This window comes from Mustela putorius, unplaced genomic scaffold, assembly GCF_011764305.1.
Source record: "Mustela putorius furo isolate JIRA1106 unplaced genomic scaffold, ASM1176430v1.1 tig00000592_pilon_pilon_pilon, whole genome shotgun sequence".
In the NCBI taxonomy this organism is placed as follows: domain Eukaryota; kingdom Metazoa; phylum Chordata; class Mammalia; order Carnivora; family Mustelidae; genus Mustela; species Mustela putorius.
Window position 1 is genome coordinate 8,638,568 of NW_025421426.1, and position 23,560 is coordinate 8,662,127.

Below are 23,560 nucleotides of genomic sequence, written 5' to 3' on the forward strand. Positions count from 1 at the left end.
TTTGAACAAAGATCTGAAGGAACCAAGGAGCTATGTGAAACAGTGGTTTTCATACTTGACTGTGCATCCACATTACTTTGAGAGCTTGCTAAAATACAGATTGATGCCCTTTCCCCCCAGGGTTTCTGATTCAGCAGGTCTGGTTATTAGAAATGTTTGCATTTTTTAATTAATTCCATGGTGATGCTGCTATTGCTGGCTCAGGGACCACACTTGGAGAATCACTAAGCTGGAGGAAGAATGTACAGGCAGAATAAACAGCAAGTGCAAAGGTCCTGAGACATAGTGTGTTTGTCATGAGGGGTCAGTGTGGGTGAAGAGAGAAGTAAGTGATGTAGGGGGAGAGTCCAATGAGATTGAAAGAGATACTGGAAACAGGATCACGTAGGACACTGTAGCCATTGAAAGGATTTCGGTTGTACTCTGAGTGAGATACAGAGTCAATGAGTGATGTGATCCAACTTATACTTTTAAAAGCTGACTTGTTGGCCACCATATTGAAAATGGACCATAAGGGGACAATGTTGGAAGAAGGGAGATCAGTGAGGAGGCAGCTGCAATCATGTGGGCAAAAGGTGATGCTGACTCAGACCCGCATAGGAGGTGAGAAGGTATGGGATTCTGGGTGTATGTTGAAGGTAGAGCCAACTGGGCTTGTGAGGGACCAGATAAGAGGAGTGAGAGGGAGACAAAGCAAGGATGTGGTTGACAAGTGTGTCCTGAGCAATGGATGGATGGAGCTGCTGAGATGGGGACTGCTCCAGCAAGAGCAAGGTTACAGCACAAAATTAAGACTCTTGGGTATGTTAAGACTGAGATGTCTACTAGAAATCTGGGTGGAGCTGTCAAGGGGACAGTTGGGTCTCTGAGTCTGGAGGTCAGGAGCACTATCAGGGTCAGAGATACAATTTTGAAGGTCATCAGCAGAGAGAAGGAATTTAAAGCTCAAGGCTGGATGAAACCAACAAGAAAGTGAGTTTTGAGAGAAAAGATTTAGACTAGATAATCTCCTAATGTTGGGGGCACCAGACCCCTTCCCACAAGTTTCACAACCTGAGCAGTGGACAGCAAGATCTCACAGGGCTCTCATGCCCAGTTCAACTCTACCTACTTATTAATGCCAACTATGTATAAGATATGCTTGGCACTGTTGAGGATACAGAAATGAGAACTTCAATCCAACATGCATCTATTAGCCACTACTTTATTCCGGGCACTGCAGGGGATCTAAAGATAAGTAATTGAATTAAATCCACAAATGTTTATTAGCACCCATTATGTACAAGGCCTCCAGTGTACTTGGCTCTGTAGGGGTTGCAAAGATGAGTCACCTAACTTAGCAAACATTTATTAGCACCTACTTTATATATAGCCCCAAGGGGATAGAAAAATAAGCAGTTGCTTTCAATTCAATAAACATGTATTAGTGCCTACTGTGTACATGGCAATTGGGTAGGTATGTGGGGATGCAAAGAAGAGCAAGACCCTCCCCTGACCTTAAAGTGATGGCAGATCAGTTTCATCTCTGGGGTGAACTTTGGCCAAATGGTAGTGACTATAGGGTTGTGTTGAGAAGGAATCTGAGGCCCCTCCCATTCAAGCTCAGGAGAAAATGCCGCAAACGATTAGTAATGTCTGCTGAGAGCAAAGGCAAGCCAATGGAATGGTTCATTTGGCATTGGATTGGCATTGTTGGACCATGGGATTGGGACTCAGTGAGCTGTGGAAATGGGCAGGGGCTCTGCCAGAGCGGGGTTCCCATGTATTCCAGTTCCTCTGTGAGCAGCATCTCTAACAGACAGAAGGGCTGTTTTGTAGTATAGCCTGCACTTCTTGGGACATTTACTAAATAACAGCTGTCAGCCAACACTGCTTTCACAGAGCTATTTCCTCTTATTCTCAACAATCCTGGGGAATAAGCAGGGCAGGTATTACTGTCCTCATTTAACCAATGAGGAAATAAATGCAGAGAGAGATAAAGTAACTTGCCTGAGTTTCCAGAGTGAGAGCTGGAGCCAGAACTGGACCCCGAACCCAGAAGCAGAACCCAAGCCACTTGCCTCAGCTTGTGTGGGCAACAGCCATGCACAGAGACTTTATAGCTTGCAAAGCACTTTCACATCCCTGATCTTAATTGATTCTCCCAGAAGCTCTCAGGTCAAGTGTTAACACACCCATTTTATAGCTGGAGAAACTGAGGCTCACGAGGGGAAGAAGGTAACACTGGAAGAGCACACTACTGATTGTTGAATCCAGTGGTTGGCGGGGGACAGGGCAAGGAGGAAGGGAGGAAAGCAGGAGGCAGTGTGTTCCCCAAAGGTCTCATTTGGGGAGGGTAGCAACAAGCTGGGAGCCTCTGAGTGTCCTGTCTGCAGCCAGAGAGAGTGTGGCTCAGCAGCCCTCAGGCCCAAGCCAGGAATCAATCGCTGGCCTCTGCAGAGACAACTTCTAAAGATGTTTTTAATTAAAGTCCAGGAAGATCTATATGTGCAATATCTCCTTGCCTAGCAACGGCACTGGCTCTCACCACCCAGGATCGGGGGAAACAGGACAGGAGATTTCTGGTGGAGAAAGGTGGCAAGGAAGAGCAGAGGCCCTGGCCCTCAGGAGTCATCCCTGTGGCCCAGGGAACCTGGACAGTGAAGAGTGGATCCATGCCTTTCTTTGTCATTTCCATCAACAAATTATTCCACACACACAAGCACCTTCTCTAAGCCAGGCCCTATACCTACATAGCAGTGAGTACAAAGGTGACCGAGCCACCATCCTGCCCTCAAGGGCCTAGCACACAGTGGGTGCTCCATAGATGTCGGGTAACTGAATAGAAGCAAATAATAAGAAAAGAAATGTTTGCTTTCTGCAACAGGCAGACCGTTGCTACTACAGCAGATACTTAAAATGTTGCTGTCCCAACAAATAAGGTGACCAGACTACATACTAGACAGTCCCATTTAAATGTGGGAAGGACAGAAGAGCACAAGTGTCTCAAACTGGGATGGTAGGAGAGTCCTCTCTCTCAGGGGAACAGATTAGCTCCCCATACACATTCATGGGTGAGTCCATGGCTGGGATCTACGAGGACAAAGGGAGGGGACGGTGTCCCAGAGTTTCACTGGAGACTCTGGAAAAGCGTATTTGCAACATAGGGCACTCTTATCCCATTGAGCCAAAACTGCTTCTTCTCTTTGTCCCCCCTCCCACTCTCTCCCACTCTCCTCTTGCTTAATATGTATCTCTGCCTGTCTCTGTTTCTATATAAGTCTACTTTCTGACTTTATCTCTGCATTTCTACCTCTTTCTGTCACATTCTGTGTTCCACTTTCTCCCTGTCTCTATGTGTCTCTGCCTTTCTGATGCTCATATCTCTGTCTCTGTCCTAATTTCTTCCTATGTGTCTGGGTATCTGTTTTCCCACTTTCTCCCTGCCTGTCTCTCTGAATCCCTGTCCCTCTGTCCCTTGTCTCTGTGTCTCTGACCCACTTTCTAACCTCATCTCTTAGTGACACCTTCTCTGTCACTTGTTTCTGGGCCTGCCTCCTACCCCTCCCTCCCAACTACTCCCCGCCCCACCCATGTTCTTGCATCTCCTGAATATCATTAGGCTGCCCTGGCTGGGCAGCCGGAAGCTGTGGAGGCCAGCCCAGTGAGCCAGCATCATAAGTGATGATCAAAGAGGGAGTTGGGAGGGAGAGTTTGAGAAGGGGTTTGTTTCCTGTGTAATCTGAACGTTCCCAGGGACTCGACAAGTGGTTTTTAATTTTTAATAGAAAGCATTCCGTGCAGTTCTGGCAGCAGCAGGGGGTGGGACTCATTTTTTATAAATGTTTGAGAAGCTAAATGTGAGCTGAGGGTTTCCCCAGGCCCAGCAGGGCAGCAAAGGGAAGTAGGGAAGAGGCATGACGGCAATAATTACAAACATCTTCATAATAATGACACTTGGTCACCTCGTTTGAAGATTCTGTTCCTTTCCAAAGTGCTTCGTCTCTTTCATCTCATTAAAGGGCCTCCCTCTTCCAGGGAGTCCAGAAGGATGAAGTATTATCTCCATTTTACAGAAGGGGCACTGAGGCCCCGTCGGGTCAGTTTTCCCACAGCCACAAAGCCCAGGAGAGGGCTGGGATGACTTCAGTCCTGGGGCTCCCCTCCCCATAGCACCACCTCCTCCTTGAGCCAATGGGACTCCTCCTGGGGGCTCCGGAGCCCAAGTCTAGGTGGCAGTTGGACCTCGTAGATATCAAAGACAAGAGCTAAGAAAGGAAAGAATTCTGGGTTGGGAGCCAGGCCATGGGTTCCAATTCTGGCTCCATGTCAAACCATGTCAGAGACATCCAGGTAAACCAGAGATAAGGGGTGAGCTTGACCCCTCCCTCCTGATAATGGTGTCCAGGAATTTTTTACTTCAGGCCAAGGGCACAGCCCCAGAGACCTTCTGACCATTGCAGAGAGACAAGAGGAATAAACTACTGAGTGCTACTATATGCCCAGCTTTACCAGCCATGTAAATCCATCATTTCTAGTCCTCAGAGCATCCCTGGGAGGCAGAGGGGCCTCCTCTAGACTAAAGGTGAGGAAAGAGGTCAAACAGGGAGAAAGACTTGACCAAGAGCACAGAGTGAAGAAGGGGCGGGATCCGAACCCTAGACTCTCTGATGCCAAAGCCCACCCAGTCTCATCTCCTGGCAGGAGTCTGAAGTCTCATGCTGATTTTGCCTGGGAGGAGCACTGCTGACTTGGTGGCATGTGTCATCCTTGCTTCTTCCTTCCTAGGGTCAGTCTCAGGACTGGCACAGTGAGTCCAGACATGCTGGCTCCACAGACCTGGGCTGCAGTCTTTCCCTACCACTTACCACTGATAGAACCGGGGAAAGTCACTGAGCAGAGACCCCATGACTCAGTTTCCTGAGTTCAGTCAGGGGTTTGGCCGGTAGTTAGCCTGGGATGCATTCTAGAATCACTGCAGCAGTTTTTAAAAATGCCCTTGTCTCTGCTTCACCCCAGGAGAGGCGTACGGAATTGGTCTGGGGTGGGGTTCAGCATCAGTTTTATTTTAAAGCTCCTAAGAGATTCTAATATGCAGCCAGGGTAAGACACACTGGTTTCTGTGCTCTCTGAGGACCAGCCTTTCCACATTTAACATTCTACGTGGAACCCTGCTCTGAAATCCTGTTTACCCAAGAATCATTTGGGCAATACTTCCTATGCCGGCCTGGATAGAGGCCCTTAACCCCATGTAGCTTAAGAGTTGGCTGGCAGCACCATGGACAGCGACCAGCCCACCCTAGCCAATCCCAGCCCTGCTTCTGGAACTCCGAGCTTCAACCAGTTGTGGCAGGGAGAATCCTGGATGCTGTTCCTTGCCATTCCCCTCCTTTCTCTGACTCGTCCCTCTCTTACTTGCCTGTCTCCTTTTACTCCTATTGCCCCCCCCCCACTTCATAAGTCCAGGCATATGTGGGTTTTGACATCAGATCAACCTGTTTTTGAATCCTGCCTCTCCTATTTCCTTACCAGGTGAACTTGACTGGGCATTGTTCTTGGTTCTGAACATGGAGAACTGTTTGAGTTCTCACAGTGATCTTGAGAGCTTGGCAGTAATATTACCTTCATTTCACAAGTGAGGAAACTAAGGCACAAGGGACTTCATTGCTTAACTTCACTCAGCCTCATTTTTTCATCTGTAAAGTGGGAATCTCAATAGAGCTTACTTCAAGCTTATTTTATAATTCCATGAGATAACAGACATAAAGGGCTTCTCATAGGATCTAGCACAAAGTATTATTCAGTAAACATAATCTATCATTATCTTCGAATAACAATATGTAATAATAGGTTTCATCAGCATTTATTATTAATTCACATTTTCACCCTTCACTGTGCATAGCAGTTCCCTCATCTGTAAAATGGGAATGATGCAGGATTGTACGGTGTTGGCTCATATCCACTCACAATAGGCAAATATTGATTTTCTGTTTTGTGAGCCACTTGATATCACATAGGTAGCTTGAAATTGGCCATGGTGAGAGTCTCTACACCATGTAAATCAACAAATACAACAAGGTAGGGCGTTCCTCCCCACCCCTCTAGCCCTCTGAGCTGATGGTTAAACATTTACCAGCATACCACTGCATCTACATCTTAGAATTCAACTGAGAATTAAAGGAGGGAGTGGATGTGATGGTCATTATAAAATCTAACTGCTGAATGGAGGGGAGCTGACCATGCGGTGGTCCCGTAGCAGCCACAAGCCTGGCACCCTTTTATCTGCTCATTCTGGGGAGCTGCTGACTTGTGAAGAAGGTAGGAGGGGGTCTGGAGCCTGGGGAGCCAGTGGTGAATCACTGACCCTTCACCATCCCCACGTGTCGGCATTAACTATAATGGCTGCAATAAAGAATCCGGGATTGGGGAAATGATTCCATCATCCCCGCAGGAGTCCCTGGGATGCAGCCAGGGAGAGAGAGAGAGAGATCAGCCATTACCCTGGGGAGTCATTCAGCTGGATATTGTGCCTTGCCCAAGGGGGGGGGGGACAAGCAGAGGGGAGTGGCAGGGAGACCCTCTCTCATAACAGCTACAACAGCCACTATTTATTGAGCACCCACCATGAGCCTGATGCTTTATGTGTCTTCTCCCTTTTCAGTGTGTCTGTGAGGGAGGCATGATTGTGTTCATATACTCACATGCCATGCCTCCCAAGACAACAACCTACATTTATTGAGTGCTTAGCGTTGGGCAGGCACTGTCCTCGGTGCTGAACATGAAGTCTGTTTAAATTCCTAAAACAATTTTAGGAGTTTGGTAATATGCTCATCTTTATTTCACAAATGAGAAAATTGAGGCACAAGGGGGTTGTGACATGTTCAAGGTCAAACTGCTAGTAAATGGCAGAGTCATCACTGATTGTGATTTATTACACTGAGCCACCATCCCCAGAGCCACTCTGCCTGCCTGCGTTGACTGTCACCCCAGGAGGGCTTTGACCTCAGAGTCCTGGGTTCAAATCCCACCACTTCCTCTCTCAGTGCTCTTGGTCAAGTGTTCCTACTTGTCTGACCTGTTTCCTCACCTGTAACTTAGAGGGGAACATTCTGGCTCTCAGAAATACTATGAGGATTAGAGATGATGAATTTTTTTAAAGATTTTATTTACTTATTTGACAGACAGAGATTACAAGCAGGCAGAGAGGCAGGCAGAGAGAGAGGAGGAAGCAGGCCCCCCCCCCGCTGAGCAGAGAGCCCGATGTGGGGCTCAATCCCAGGACCCCCAGACTATGACCTGAGCCGAAGGCAGAGGCTTTAACCCACTGAGCCACCCAGGCGCCCCAGAGATGATGAATTTAAGTGCTTGGTGAAGCTGGACATGTAGTAGGTGCCCCTAAGAGTTTATTCCTTTTTCCTCTTTCTGTATAATATGAGGCACCTGGGGTTATGTCCTTGGCCCTGAGAGGAGACCCTGGGCACCAAGCATCGAGGGGGAGAGGGCTTGCTCAGATACCTTCCCTAGCTTCTCTGGGCAACCCTGACATGGCTGACATGGAGCAGGAGCTGCCAAAGAGAGGCGCATTGCAGGGCCGGTTTAGAAGGCTCAGGCTGGGAGGGGGGATATAGAGAGGAAAATAAGGAATGCAAAAGAGTGAAAAATAAATACATGTGTCTGTCTGGAATGATCGAGGGCCCCAGGCTGGAGGCGGGAGAGGCGGGCGGCAGGCTGGGCTTAGCAGAATTGCTGCAGTAGCACTTCCAGAGCCTCACTCATTAGCCAAGCTGTGAATGGGCCTTACCTCCTAGCAGGCACCCTTCTGGCCCAGAGAGTACCACCCAGCCCCGGGAAGGCCCCACCCAGGACCTCAGCAGGTCTGGGTCCCATCCCTTCACCAGCAGGGCATTCAAAAGAAGGCATCACCTTGAAGTGACGTCTGAGTCTTATCCTCTTGGCTCATATCCTGAGCTCCCAAGACTCCTTCTTGGGTCTTCTACTTCACCCCCTCCTTTCTGGAAAGGTTCAGATGGACCAGAAGGCTTTGCCCACCTCCCCATCCAACCCTCCCCCACCCCACCCTCAACCCCCTCCTGTCCAGCCTCACATCCCAAGCCCTGATTTCGTCAAATTGAACATGATGTCAAATTAGAGCCATCTCTGGGACAGGCCGAGAGAAGCTCCCAGTTTAATGAGGCAGCGTCGAAAATCAATAACTTAATTGCCGCTGTTTGATGGACTTTTATCCAATTTATACTCTCCCCAGCAGCCTACGTGCAGAGCATGCAGAGCATGTGAAGTGTGTGTGTGTGTGTGTGTGTGTGTGTGTGTGTGTGTGTGTGTCTGGGGCGGGGGACTGTCTGGACACCCAGGGGGAGGGGCAAGGAGGGCACCAGGACCCACAGCCAACTATTTCCCACAGGGAAAGCTGGGCCTTACCATCCTCCTGCCCCCAATCCAAAAGCTACTGGCCTCTGAGCCCCAGTGAACTTGGTTATCCTTCTGGGCTGCCCAATCCCCATCGTGTGGGGGGTGGTAAGGTGGGAGGGAAGAGAGGCAGAATTCTCTCGAGAAATCAGGAGGGGCGGGGGTGGGTAGAAAGACCCCTGTTTTGGGAGTCGGGTGCCTTGTTTCCAGTCCTGGCTCTAACTCTGACCGTGATGACTTAATTGGTGATGATGACCATTGCATCACCCGCTGAGACAGCCCCATCTGGACTGAGAATTTAAAGTGCAGTCCCTCAACATCAAGAACCAAGGACTAGGATTATCCCCCATTTGCTGAAGAGGAAACGGATTCAGAGAGGCTGTCTTCCCTTGCTAGAATCCTACAGCTGGGAGTCACCAAAGGAGATCTGAACCCAGATCTGACTCCATGGTCATGCTTGTGCCACAGGAAGCCCCCAGATCAGGAAGCGGGTTGGGAGTCGGTGTGGGGATGAGGACTGTGAGGGGACTAGCTTCCATGACCTCCAGCTTGGATCTCCTCTCCTAGCTTCCCTGGGGTGGGGAGGACAAGCACAGCGGCCCCAGGTGACCCCCGTCTCGCTTGGTCCCCCGGGTCCAGGCACGTCGGTGATGCAGGTGATGGCCTCTGATGCAGATGACCCCACGTACGGCAGCAGCGCTCGGCTGGTGTACAGCGTGCTGGATGGCGAGCACCACTTCACCGTGGACCCCAAGACCGGTAAGGGGCGGGGCCTGGCCGGAGGGTCGGGGCCTGGGCAAGACTGGAGGAGGGGCACGGAGGGGCGGGGCTAGAGGGTGGGGGTACTTCCGCTGGCAGCGTTCTAAGCGGACATCGCTGAGGGTAGGACGCCCGGAAGCGGCATCTATCCTGTTCCAGGATCTCAGAGAGGAAAGGATGGCCAGGCAGAAAGAGACAAGGGCTGAGAACCAGAAAAAGATGGGGCTTGAGGGCGGGGGCGGTGGGGGGTGGGGGGGGTGAGGAGCGCCTGCCATACTGGAAGAGAAACAAAAAGGCAGGATGCCTCCACCATGCCAACATGGGCGCCCTGAAGGGGACTTCAGAGGTCCCACGTAAGCGACCCTCCTGTCCTTGGAGCTTAACTGAAGCAAGCGTGTCTGCAGCCCTTAGGGGTCAGCAGGTGAAGGGCGCCTTTTCAGCAGTTGTGAAAGCTCTGTTCAAAGGACAGTTGTTAAGGGTCTGATGGAAAGAGATAGAGACAGGCGAGAATGGCTTGTTGGCTTCTTTTCCCTCCCCCAACACCACCGAACACAGTCCTCATTTCACTTTCTCTGAGGTTAGAGCCTGATTATGTCTCTGAGGGGCCCTGCCAGAGTGGCAGGGAGGGCAGAGCAGGACATGAGGCTCAGAGAAGTGAAGTGCATTACAGAGGTTGTTGCACAGCTGGGCGTGGCTGCCGATGCCAAGGAAGGTGTTCTCCCTGTCCCTGAGATGGGAGGCGCAGGCCAGGAGTGAGGGCTCACTGGAGACCGTCCACCACACAATGTTTATCAGATGCCATCCTGGGGCTCACAGTCCAGTGGGGGCAGGGGCGACAGGCACATGCATGGGCCATCAGGATGCAAAGTTCTGGGAGGTGGAAGGAGCTGATCTCCAAAGGATAAGAAGGCGTTGGCCAGACCCAGATGGGGATTCAGAGACAGGCATTCCAGGCAGAGGGCATGGTGCTGGCAAAACTAGGAGGGAAGAACACCCTGAGGCATGAGGGGAATTGTAAGCAACTCAGGACTGGGAAAAGCAGGAGGCCTAAGATGGGATCAGGGCTGGCTGGTAGGGGCCCAACTGGGCCCAGGAGAAGTGAGGCTTAAGACCTTGGATTTTATTCTAAGGGTAATGAGGGAGGGAATTTTTTTCCAAGGGTAATGGGGGTAAAAGGTAGTTCTAAGGATTATTCTAAAGGTAATGGTGTGTGTGTGTGTGTGTGTGGTGGATCTACATTTTGGGTTTTTGTTTGTGTATTTTATTTGTTGGGGTGTGGAATTGAGGATTCTAGATTATGAGCACAGTTATAATTGTACTATCTTACACAAAATATCTTTGTCATTTTTTCTCCTTGCAAAAGTAATATATTTTGGAAATTCAAACATTAAATGTTAAAAGAGGGAGAGAAAGAAAGAAAGAAAGGAAGATGCTTCCCACCCTCACCCCTTAATTACAGCCCCAAAGGTAGCTACTTAGTACATATATCCTATGAGATCTTGGACTCATTCACTTAAAAAAATATTAAGTTTTTAAAAATAAATAACATATTTCAAGGTTCGAAATTTTAAAAGTAATCCAAACAGATATTTAGTGGACATTCTTCAGCCCTTCCAGTCCCCCAGCCACCCAGTTTGGGTCCCCAAGGCAACCAATGTAATTTCCTTGCGTATCCTTTCAGAGCTATTCTATGCATGTACAAGAAAATAGGTACATGTATTTGTTTTATTTTTTTTTACACAAATGGTAGCTATAAACACACACTATATACACTGCTTGCCTTTTTCACTTTACAATACATCTTGAAGATTATTCTATATCAGTACATAAAGAGCTTCCTCATTCTTTTATTTAACAGCTGTTGTGGATACACTAAAATTTATTTCACCAGTCCCCTATTGATGGACACTTACGCTGTTTCCAATCTTTTGCTACAACAAGCAATGCTACAGTGAATAACCTCATACATATATCATTTTGTGCTTGTGTGAGTGTATCTGCAGGATAATTTTCGGGAAGAGGAAAAGCTGGGTCAAAGAGCACACACATTTGGAATCCGGATAGATAATGCCGAAATGTACCAGATTATACTCCCGAGAGCCACATAGGAAGGCGCCTGTTCCCCTCCTCCTCACCAACATTTTGGGCTCATTGATGACTTTTAGGCAAGGAAGTGACATGCTCAGGTTTTCATTTTAACAAGATCCCTCGGGCTGCTCTCTTTAGCATGGCTCAGAGACAGGAATTGAATTCAGGGAGACTCAGTAGCCTAGGGTGCCCAACAGAGAGCCCCAAATGACAAACACCAAGGCCTGCACCCTTCCCCGACCCCCACCCAGACTCCTGAACCTGCTCCATCTAGCTCGGGAGCCAGAAATGACACAGGATTGGTGGCGAGGGTTAGCTGGGATGCTGAGGAGGGAGAATAAGAGATGACAGTCAGATCCAGCAAGGGCAGACCTTGGGGGTAGGGAACTGGACTGAGGGAAGAATCTGGGGGTTCCCAACTTTGGGACCTGCGATGGGAAAGAGCACCATCCACAGAAACAGAAGGAGGAATGTTGATTAAGAAAACTAGGACCAAAAGAATTAGTGAATGTGCCCTGGGATCTGGTGCAGAGCTAATTCATTCCATTTTAACCAAAGTGCCTTTAGGAGGGGAGAGGAGAAGGAAAGAAACATCTAGAACATCTAGCAGGCTGTCTGAAATATGGGCCTGGAGCTCTCTTAATAGCAGGGGCTCCTTAAACTTTGGTTTCCCATGTGCATAAGAAGGATAATAATTCCCATCACAAGTGACTGTTGCGAGGCTCCAACAGGAGAGTTCCTTCCTTCATTCAATAACTCTTCAACCAGTGCCTCCTATGTACCTGGCTCTGTTCTAGGCTCTAAGCATATGGCAGGAAGCAAATCCATACCTTCATGGAGCTTTAATTCAAGTAGGGAATACAGAAATGCAGAAAATAAGCCTATCCAGGTATAACATAACATCATAGCAACAAGTGCAAGGAAGACACAGAAAGCAGGATAAAGGGGTAGACTTCGATGAAGAAATCAGGATGGGCCTTTCTAAGGAGGTGATCTTGGACAGAGACGTGAATGAAGGGAGGGTATGAGCCCCCTCGGTATCCCGGAAGGAACGTGCAGGCCAAGGGAACAACGAGGGTACAAAGTGCCCGGCGCAATCCTTGGTACCTGCTGGCAAGCCAAGGGGCTGCTGTTGCCTGTTGCTACTGATGCCTTCATTCGTTCAGCCTGAGGAGGGGGCCCTTCGAGTTGATTCCCCTTCCAGAAAGGGAGGAAGAGACAGAAAAAAGGGAGGGGCCAGGACTGAGTCTGGGAGATGGCAGGGGTGAGCAGATGGGGGACCAGACTTCAAGCGAGTGAAGAGGACGGCCGGGTTCTCAGAAAAAGCATCCCCCGCTGCAAGGAGGCAGGGAGAGGGTGGCACGTGGGAGGCCTCGGAGAGCCCAGGAGGGCAGGAACCGTTCTCAGGAGGCCAGAGAATGGGCACCAGACAAGGCAGGTGAAGCAGCACAGATGAGGTCCTTGTCCTAGGGTCCTTCACTTTCTCAGTCTGAGAGGGTCTTTGCTGACACCTCCCAGGAAGGACCAGATTGTTCCTCCCCTTGGCTTCAGCCCCACTGCAGGAGCCGCCCTGGTGCCATTCCCAGCCCCAGCTCCATTTCCCCAGCCAGGAATATTCCGCTGATGCGGGTCTATATTTAGCAGCTGCTGCGAGGTACAGTCTGTTCTCGCTGTGCAGATAGCAGGGAGCAGAGCCGGAACGGGCCCTGAGAGGAAGGTGTGAGGGAGAGGAGGAGGCGGGGCTCCGTGGGGCCGAGTGCCAGAGGAGGAATTAACTTGTGTGTTTTAAAGGCCAGGCCTGCCAGCAAGCCCCCCACAGGGGCGACAGGGATGGCATTTGCGGGCTAATGAGGCATCGCTTGGGCTCCAGGGCCCCTTCTGCAGAATCTGGAAGGGACAGCAGGGGTGGCGAGGATAACAGCTGGAACTGAGGGGGATGGGTGAGGACAAGGCTGCTGGGAGCCCTGGCCAGGTTCTGACTTTCAGCCACCACCACCCCCCCACCGCCCACCTCCACTCCCGCAAGACTAGAAAGGGGCGCTCAGAGACTCCAAGTTATCTGCTGAGAATTCTCAACTGGGTCAGAGATGTCTGTTTTCCTGGGATGAATGAAACAAACCTTTGCTGAGCACCTTCTAAGTCTCAGATCCTGGGGTCAGGATGTTAACCAGATCTGGTTTCTGCCCCCCGCGGGGCTTTTGTTCCAACAGAGAAGCCAGAAACAAACGACACCCAGCCTGTGAGAGGGGAGACAGAGGGTCTGTGGCAGTAGGTCAGGCAGTCCAAGTGTTTACTGAACGCCTACAACGTGCCAGACCCTCTAGGTAAGATGATGAACAAGGCCAGTAGGATCGGGGACCCGATCCAGGACTTGAGGGAGCATCATGGCATCCCCAGAATGTGAGACCTGCCGCTGGAAACCTTGTCTCATTCCCTTAAAAGCCTTCCAACTGGGTAGCCCCATTTTATAGAATAGGAAACGGAGACTCAGAAGCACTCAAGAACTTACCCGAGGTCAGATAGCATGTACATGGTGGAAAGAAGAACCTAAACCAGTCAGTCTGACCCCAAAATCCCTCCTTTCTGCACAGCCTCAAATCTGACTCCGTGCCCCTACTCACAGTACCTCCTCAGTAAGCGTCTGATAGGTGAGTGAATGAGCGATTTGCAGGGCCAGAGCTTCCAAGAACAATTGCAGGGGCCGGTGTGAGAATTTTACCCCAGAGCCAGGAGACAGGCACCAGCCCCAGGCTGCCCCTCCCTGCATCAGGAGGTGGAGTGAGGAGCAGAACGTAGCAGATAACAGAAGACGCCATGGATTCCTCCCACCCCGCTAGGTAAAGTGACTTTGCCACTGCTCCTATCAAGAGACGGAGTCTAGATGGGTGCCTGGCTGGCTGAGTTTAGATAGAGATTGGACTCTATCTCTCAATGTCATCAGTTCAAACCTTATGTTTGAAGCTTGGAGCTTACTTAAAGAGAGAGAGGTGGAGTCTTGAATCTGGAGCAGAAATTATGTTCTGCCAAGTCCCAGGTTAGGCCTTAAGAGGCCCTGCAATCCTCACCCTCACTCTTCTCTCCCAAGACCACCATCTAAGGAAATGCGCTCAGCCTGCTGAAGACTGGACACGCTCCCCCTCACGGCCGGGACCACCTGCCAGACCTATGTGCCAGGCCCCACTGGGCCTCTGGCCAGCGGAGCCTCTAAGGAAATGTGGCTGCATGAGCGAGCCCAGGAGAGAGACAGTCTGGAGAACATGATTTCTCCATCAGATATCTACTGCTCTTTGACAAACTGCCCCCGAACACGGCGACTTAACACAGCAACAGTTTTTTCTTGTCATAATCTTGTGGGTTGGCTGCACAGGTCTTTTTGCCAGGGTCACTCATGGGGCGACAGTCAGCTGGCAGGTCTGCTAGGACAGCCAGCGTGGCTGGGCCCCTCCCTCCTTGTGGCCGTCCGCCTAGGGCTTTTTCTCAGCACAGTGGTCTTGAGGCTCCCAGAGGACAGGCCCCTGCACACAAGGGCTTATCAAGCCTCTGCTTTTTGTCCTGTTTGCTGATGTCCCATTGGCCAAAACAAGTCTGCAGAGCCAAGGCCTGAATCAGTATGAGAGGGGGTGACCCAAGAGTGTGCCTAACCACAGGTGTGTGCTATTGGGAGCTGCTGTCATCCCAGGCTGTCACCGGGTGTGATCCCAGGGCTGGGTCCAGAGGCAGCAGGGCCCCTGGGTACCCACCTCCTAGTCTCCCAACAATGGCCCCTGATCGTCTACAAGGCTTCATGGCTAGTTGCCAAGTGAACAGAGGTTGGTGGCCCTACATCCCTCCAGAGCTGGAAGTGGCAGTGACAGCAAGGAGGCAGCCCCATGAGCAGGGTTCCTCCCTGCCAGGGGTGGACCTCAGCCAGAGCCCTGCTCCAAGCCCCATTCACCAGTTTCTGGTGCACAAGCTTACAGACGCACGGTGGTCCCAAATCCCAGCACCGCCTCTATAGTCCGTGAGGTCCTGGAGGCCAAGGACATGTGCAAAGCTTAGGGATGCAGGAGGGGCTCCACTGGTCGGCTTCCTCCCAGCCCTTCTGACTGGTTCACTCAGGGAGCCCCCGTCTCTGGCCTGGTGCCCGCTCCACCGTCAGTGGGCCTGTCTGCCCTCTCCCTTTCTTCCTCCACCGTCTTTCTTCCCTCTTTCCTGACCCTGGGCCTCCCTGCTGTCTTCGAGAAAGGCTGTTTACTCAGTCTCTATTGTTTCCTGCCTTCCTTTCTCCCCTTGGTTCTTTCTCTCAGTTCTTTCTCTGGAGCTCTGTTCCTCTCTCTCACCATCCCCTCCTGAGTACATTTCTCTCCGGCTTGACCACTCCCCTCTGTCCTTCTCTCTGTCCTGGCTCTTTCTCCCTTGCTCTCTGTCCCCCACTCCAGGGCTGCAAAGCCTCAGCTGATAGACCAGCAGAGGCCTGGGCCCAGCCTCATTGCCAGAAGGGTGCCCCGTTCACAGTCAGTGTTGGGGCAGCTCAAGGAGGGCCTGCTGTGCCCAGAACCGAGACTGGTATGGAACACGCTGCTACTGGCAGGTGGCGGGTAACGTTATTCCGCCTGAAACTCCCATAGTGCTGGGGTTGATCGTTCCTGTTCTGTAGGGAGGCACTGCAGTTGTCCCATTTTCCAGAGAAGGAAACTGAGGTTCAGAGGAAGGGATTTGCTCAAGATCACATGGCCAAAAAAATGGCAGAGCTGGGATTTATCCCAAGTTCATGGGCTTCCAAGACTCCTCCATCCTTGCAAAGGCCACTCTCAGGAAAGGAGGGGTCAGCGGGGAGCCCATAGAGGGGTCTCAGAGGCCACCGATGGAGAGTCTGTGCAACTCTTCATTAGACAGAATACACATTCTCCATATCTCCATGTGATCCCACAAAAGCAGGGCCACTTCCTAGATGCCCTGCCTCCAGCACCCCCAGCTACACATACAGATACACACATACACGCACACACCGCAGCCTCTTCCCTCATTCTAGCGCCTCTATTGGAGTCTGGGGGCTGTTTGGAGACATCAGGAGTCTGAGATTGGGTTTTATGGGGCGCATCATGGGGCTGCTGGTGCATGACTCCACCTGGCGTGCCGGCCCCGGGCACCACCTGTCACCACCTGGTACTCGGCAGGTTGGAGTGAGTGGCGGGGGAGGCGCTGAATGCCTCATCGACTCTCCCCTCCACCTCGGTCTCCCACTGGCAGGGAGACAAGAAGCTCGGCCTTCCGCTCGGCAGAATTAATCTTGCGGTGACCCCCCACCCCCATTCCTGCTGCCCCTGCCCCTCTTGCATCAACAGCTTGAAGGGCTGTCTGATCAGTGATTCGCTAGTGCCTGGACAGAGAATCTAGGGCTGGGCCAGGGCCCGGGGACCCCAAGGGCTGAGGGCCGACTCCAACATGGAGAAGGGAGAGTGAAAATAAGTGTGCATTCAGCTGTGAGCGTGCACGCGTGTGTGTGAGTTCATGTGTGTTCTTATGTACGTACTATATAAGTGTGCGAGCCATACCTAGTGTATGCATACAGGTGAGTGTGACTCCAGAGTGAGTGTGCATGAGTGTGGGCGTGAGTCTCGTTCACCATGTTAACACTCAAAGCCAAGGTGCTGCTCCATGCCTGGCTCTGCTGAGAGCCACTGACAGAGAGAGGAAAGAACGGATCTCTCTGAGCAGGTATGAGTGTGCATCAGCGTGCGTGAGTGTGCATCAGCGTGCGTGAGTGTGCATCAGCGTGCGTGAGCGTGCATGGGGCTGCTAAGCCTGTATCCGCATCGTCCCCACACCTTTGACGTTCCCCTCCTTAACTTGCCTGAGACCCGCCTCTGCTTACGGAGGGGTCTGCTGGCAGCTTGCGGGGGGGAGATCCCTGGCCTCACTCTCACTCACCCACAGGTGTGATCCGGACGGCTGTGCCTGACCTTGACCGCGAGAGCCAGGAGCGCTACGAAGTGGTGATCCAGGCCACAGACATGGCAGGCCAGCTGGGCGGCCTCTCCGGCTCCACGACCGTCACCATCGTGGTCACTGATGTCAATGACAACCCACCCCGTTTCCCTCAGAGTAAGTGGGGCCTTCCCAGAAGGCGAGGGAAGCATCTGCGTCCATCTGGTAGACCCCCAGCTCCCCTTGCATCGAGCTTCCGTGGCGGGGGTACGGTGGGCGTCTGTTCATCCTTCCAGCCGCCCACCAAGCTCATGCTTCCCTTTAGGTGTCCACCGAAGAGGGACTTGAATCTGTCTATCCACCCAAACCACCCATTTCCCTGCAGTGCCCCTCTTATCATGCTTCTCGCGGAGGAAGTCCTCAAAGTTATCTGGTTTTCCACACAGCCAAATAACACCGTTACCGACCGCCCTCGCCTTGCTTCCTGCCACGGGGGGGTCCCCGTTTGTCCCAGCTTAGTCTATGTGACCTGCCCCTGACCCAAGCTTGCAAAGGGAAGGGCTGGGGGCTGGCCAGGGGGTTGGTGGGGAGACACAGGGATGTGGACAGAGGCTGTGGCCAGACCCAGGCCAAGGCCTGCCCTTGCTGCACAGAGAAGTGGGGTGGGGGTAGGGGCTGGAATGACAGGTCTGTCCCCTCCCCCCCCCATTAGCCTGGAGGGCAGGGTGCTGTGCTTCTGAATTAGGAGGTTTTTCCACTCCCTGCCTTTCCTGGAACAACAGGGCACTGGGGCTGGTTCTCTGGCGGAGTCCCCCACCTCCCGGTCAGCCAACCCCTCTGTCCAGCCTTGGGCCCAGAGCCGCGCTGGGGAAGCCGGGAAGCCGCCAAAGCTGGCAGAGACTAAATGCCGCAGGGAGCCGGGCTGATCCCTATCGGGGAGTCATTACTCGAGGTCTGCTGCTCTCACATTAGGCCCGCCACAGGGGACTGACCCCCGAGAGATAAGGGAATCCAATCCCTTAGCTGAGAGCGCACCGTCATCGGGGCCTAGCGCCTCAGCCCAGGCTCTGGGCTGGGTGGGCGGAACCGCCAGCCAGCTCTGTGTCGCCAGGGAGCCGGGGGCAGAGCCGACCCCTACCCCTACATGGAGTGGGGAGCTTTGAGGCACCGCGTAGAGGGGTGGAGGAATGGAGGAGTGGAGGGGTGGGGCGCACCCGGGTTTCTGTCCAGTTGTGTGAGGCTCTGTGCCAGCTCTGAGGGGGAAGCAGTGGGGCAAAGCAGAGAAGAGGGACCCTGGCCCCAGGAAGATTCTTGTTTATTCATTCATTGATTCGTTCCCTCTTTATCTTTAACACTTCTTTATTGTGAAATACGCACCCTAGCAGAAGGCTGGAAAGTAAAAATGGCCAGTTTGACAACTAACTATAAAGCGAACCTTCCTGGAAACCACACTCCTGGGCCCCAGCAGCCTCCATGTGCCTTTCCTGAGCCCGACTGTCCCCCACACCCCCTCTTCCAGGGTCAAGCATGATCCGCAGTTGTGACTGCCGCCTCCTTACCTTAGAGTCAGTTTACCTACATCCGCATCACCAAACCCTATAGCTTAATTTCACCTGGTTGTTTAACCTTAGATGAGCAGACTCATACCATATAACTTCTTTGTGTCTTGCTCTTTTTTTTTCCTCTTAAAATTATGTTCGTGAAATCATAGGTTGTTGCTCGTTGCTTTAATGCATTCATCTTCATGGCTGCACGGTGTCCATTGTTTATCTGTTCTGTGTTGATGCACGGTTGGTTTGTTTCCAGTTTGAGGCTATGATGAAGGACACTGTCCTGAACATTGCTGCACCTTGCGAACTTCTCGAAGTGCTGGTTTGCATGCATATCTCTGGTGTATATACACACTGGAACAGGATAGCCGGCTCGTGGGATATACTCAGCTTCAGCTTTACTAAACAAAAGCCCAGCTGCACCCCCCCATGGAAAAAAATGCACGTGTCCATTGTAGTCCATCCTCACCAACACTTGCTATTGTCAGACTCTTTAATCTGTGTTAACCCAGTGAGCGTAGACCCATGGTCCTTTGCATTCATTCACTCCCTAGTCACTCACACATTTCATTTATGCGACAGTCTGGTGTTCTGCCAAGCTTGGAGAATGCCTGATGAATAAGAGATGTGGTTCCTGCCTTCCAGGAGCTCACACCAGGGACAGAGGAGACAGGAGAGAGCAGGGATAGAAGAAGCAGAAACTGATAGGGAAAGGCAGGAATCCTTAACAAGGGGATAAGCTTGGTGGCCCTGGGGCACAAGACCGGAGCTTGGAGGTCAATCTGAGAAGGCTCCCTGGAGGAAGGAATGTTCTGTGAGACTAAAGGAAGGGTAGGAATTGGGGAGGACACAGCAGAAAGGAGAATAAAGAGGGGAATGCCTAGAGATGAGGAATTATAAGGACCTCAGGCAGGCTGCAGCTGCGGTCAGGGAGAGGAAGGCTGAGGCTACAGACGTCAGCAGGGACCAGGCAGCAAGCATCCTGTAGGGCAGGCCAGAAGGCTGGAGGGCTCCATCGCAGAGCAGTGGGGAGCTATGGAAGGGAGTCCAGTCGGGGAGTGGCACAGTCCACGTGATTTGGAAAGAGCCCCTCTGGCTGCCGTGTGAGAATGATTCAGAGGCCACCGCTCCACAGAAGGGGTATCCAGACCTTGGGGAATGAAAGAGGCACCTCCTGAGCTCCACAGGCCCTGCGTCACCTGCACAGGCCCCTCACGGAACAACCCTCATCTTGACCTCAGCTCTGGGAGAGGCGGGTACCGTCTGTGTCCCGTCTGACCTCATTCCCTCGCAGTTCTGCTCTGCTTCTCCAGCCACAGTGGACGTCTTGCCGTTCTTCAAACATATGGGGCATCGCACCCACCCCAGAGCCTTTGCACCTGCTGTCCCTTCTGCCTGGAATGCTCTTTCCCACAAATCTGCTTGGCTTACTCTCTCACCTCCTTCAGGCTTTTGCAAAAAGGTCATTCTTAGTTACCCGATCTAAAACTGCACACACACCCTCATGGGCTTTTCCCAGGCCCTTTCCCTTACTTTATTTTTCTCCAAAGTACCTATCACCATTTGATACAACACATGTTTTACTGATGTGATTGTTTGTGTCTTTCTCTGCCTGGTAAGAGGAAAGCCCTGTGAGTACTGGGATTTGGGTCTGTTCTGCTTATTGCTATGACCCCAGTGCCCGAACTGCACCTGGAACACCATAGATGCTTAATAAATACATGGGAAGGAAGAAATCAACGTCATTAACATCAATAGCAGTAGGAAATCGATGCAAAGCCCCACTCTTTTACCATAATTTGTTCCATTTATTGAGCAGCTACTATGAGCTAGGCACTGTACTAAGCACTTCCCACGCCTCTTCGTCTAAGTTAACTGGCATAATGACGGTGCCACCAGGAAGGTGCTGTTCCCATTCTACAGATGAGGAAACCAAGGCTCAGGATTACACAGCCAGGACTGACTCCGGGGCCTGAGCCTTGATCACTTTGCTCCTCTGCACCCCTCTTGGGCACACGGGGAAACCGAAGCCCCAACCATGGCAGGCATTTTTCCTATCAGTCAGCAAATCAGCTCAGGGTCAGAATTAGGACCCTCCTCTTGGCACTCTGCCCCCTTGGGAGCCCTTTCCACACACTGCCCTCCCAGGAGCCCATCTGGGCCCCCCCTCTCGTCTCCGCTAAAGGTGGTGGAAGTTGGGGGTAGGGGCTGCCCCCCCATCTCTGTTCACAGCTGTATCCCCTACAGAGATGTACCAGTTCAGCATTCAGGAGTCAGCCCCCATCGGCACAGCTGTGGGACGAGTGAAGGCTGAGGACTCGGACGTGGGTGAGAACACAGATATGACTTACCACCTCAAGGAAGAGAGCGGCAGCGGCGGCCAAGTGTTCAAGGTCACCACGGACAGCGACACTCAGGAGGCCATCATCGTTGTGCAGAAGGTGCGGCTTCCCCAGGAGGTGGGGGGGCGGGGGCGGTGCGGTGTGCAGACTCAGGTTGGCTGGGTTAGGGAGGCCTTAGAGCTGCCACATAGCCCTGATCTCTCTGGGGACCCAGGACCAACCTGGGGAAAACAGTGATGGTCTCAGTCTTATTTTACAAATGAGAAAATGAGGCACAAAGAAGATAAGTGGCACAGCTGGCTCTGAGAGCCCGGATTCACACCAGATTTGGATCCGTGCTCAGAATCACTGCATTGAGCTCCTTCAAGTTCACGCCCTTCATGCTCATTTCCTTTCATCCTCATGCTTCCCTCTGAAGAGACATCAGTCCTTCCGCCCATTTTTACAAGCAAGAAAACAGAGGTACAGAGAGGGAAAAGGGCTTGCCCAAGGTCATACCTGTAAGGGGCAGAGTCAGGATTTGAACCCCAGTCTGGTGACTCCAAGCTCTTTCCTTCCTGAGTTCAACAGCCCTCCTCCCCTACTGACTAGCCCAGGAACCAAAAGCTAAAAGAACAGACTCATGGCTTCCTAGGGGAAGTGTATGGAGATCAAATGAGAAGCAAAAATCCGTCTTCCAGGATTTGGTCGTGGGCTTGGCAACTCAGCGCCACACAGGCCTCTGAGACCACCACCCTAGCCTTGCTCTCCCATGAGAGGTCAATCCCCTGGGCTGGCCTGCAAGTGCTGGTCGGCCTTTGTACGCCTCCAGGCTGGGGTGCTCACTCCCTGCCACCGTCCAGCTATTTCTCCTCCCCTTCAGCCAGGACCTGTTTCCATCAGCAGATCAGAATCTGCTCTCATCAGCCTGGGCCCTGCCGTCTGGGACCCACAGCAGTGTCTGCGCTCTACAGCCCTTCATTCACTCAAGAAGCACATAATGACCTGTTCTCTACCTGGCCTGGAGGGTTTGAAAAGAGTGAAGACTCCCAGTTTCTTCAGCAACTCCCCAGAAGATTAAAATATAGTAGCTATTATTTATAGTAAAGTGTATCCGAGCTACCAGACGCCTTTCAGCTGCTCGTCATGTATTAACTTAATCAATCCCTACCACAACCCTCCGAGGTACTATTATTGCCCATTTTATAGATGAGAAAACTGAGGCCATGGCATTCAACAATTCACATCCAAGGGCATGCATCTCGCAAAACACAGTAGGGCTACGAGCCCAGGCAGTCTGGCTCCAGAATCCACCCCTTTAAGTATTATGTGGCTTTCAGTCTTCTGAGTTCCATTTGTCTTCTGGAAGATAAGCCCATTTCCCAGATGGGGCTCAGCATCCTAGGGCAGCAGAGTCAGACCCCAAGCCCAGCCTCTGCATTTGCTCTTAATCCCCAGGCTGCCCATAACCCCTCCCCCCATCCCAGGCACCACCCCCCAACACCCAGGCTCCAGCAGAGGCGCCAGAGGTGTCTCAGTGGAGGCGCAGAGCCCAAGCCTGATTGATGACCCGGCTCCAGAGCCCATCGCTCACTCACGCCTGGCTCTGGCTTGCCTCCCTGCATCCTGATTTCCCAGGCAACAAGACGGAGGAAGGAAGAAGGAGGTGGCCGAGTCTTCTGCTGGAGAAGGTGGGGGCAGGAGGTTCTGAGAGCAAAGCGGCGGTGTCTAGGCACAGGGCAGGTCTCCAGGAAGGTCACCCTTGCCACCCAGATAGCTCCCCCCATGCAACAGAGGCGCCTGAGCCCCACCACTGCTATGTCCCTGGGTGTTGTCTTTAGAAGGCCGGAGCCAACACACAGCCTCAAAGCTCATTCATCAGAAGGTCACCCGTGAGCACTCCCTGATGAGAAGCAAGGCTCAGCACGGGTTTAGCCAGATTTCCAAGGAAAGCTCTCGGGCAGCGTGGCTTAACAGGCTCAACTCACATTCCTTGCTGCTGCCTGCGGACCTGGGAAATGTCTCCTTAACCCACAGAGCCAAGGCCCAGAGAGGCTAAACTGATTGCCCATAGACACACAGCGAGTCAGCCACAGTGGGCTTTCCTTGCCGGGGGTTAAGGGCCAGGACTTGGGAGCAGCACTGCCTGGGTTTGAATCCTGCCTCTGCCTAACTGCTAAGTGACCTCGAGTTCCTCCAGTGCAAAAGGAGATAACCACAATGCAGGCCTCTTAGGGATGTTGTCAAATTAGATGAGTTAATGTATTTAAAGCACTGGTGCGCACACTAAGTGTTCCGTGAATTAATAAATTTATGAAATGCCCCAACATACTGTGCTTCCAGGGCGGTAAGTCAGATGTCAGATGTCAGGGTCCTTTACCCTGATGGGCTGTGTGAGTGACCCTTGGCAAGACTGTCCCCTACAGTCTGGCTTCATCCACCTGTAACCAGGAAGGGCTGGTCTGGGTCTCCCAACAGCAGGTTTCCTAGTGCAGCCCACCACTCCCGGTGCCACACACACACCCCCACGCT

General features: G+C 52.1%; 1 protein-coding gene across 1 annotated transcript in view; it reads left to right on the forward strand.

Annotated features, from left to right (window-relative positions):
* Positions 1-23,560, forward strand: part of CDH22 (cadherin 22) — a 120,508-nt gene that overhangs the window by 64,269 nt on the left and 32,679 nt on the right. Inside the window, exons 4-6 of the mRNA XM_045082141.1 lie at positions 9,043-9,162; positions 17,167-17,334; positions 20,955-21,148. Coding sequence (XP_044938076.1) covers positions 9,043-9,162; positions 17,167-17,334; positions 20,955-21,148 — 482 coding nt within the window. The remainder of the gene's footprint in view (positions 1-9,042; positions 9,163-17,166; positions 17,335-20,954; positions 21,149-23,560) is intronic.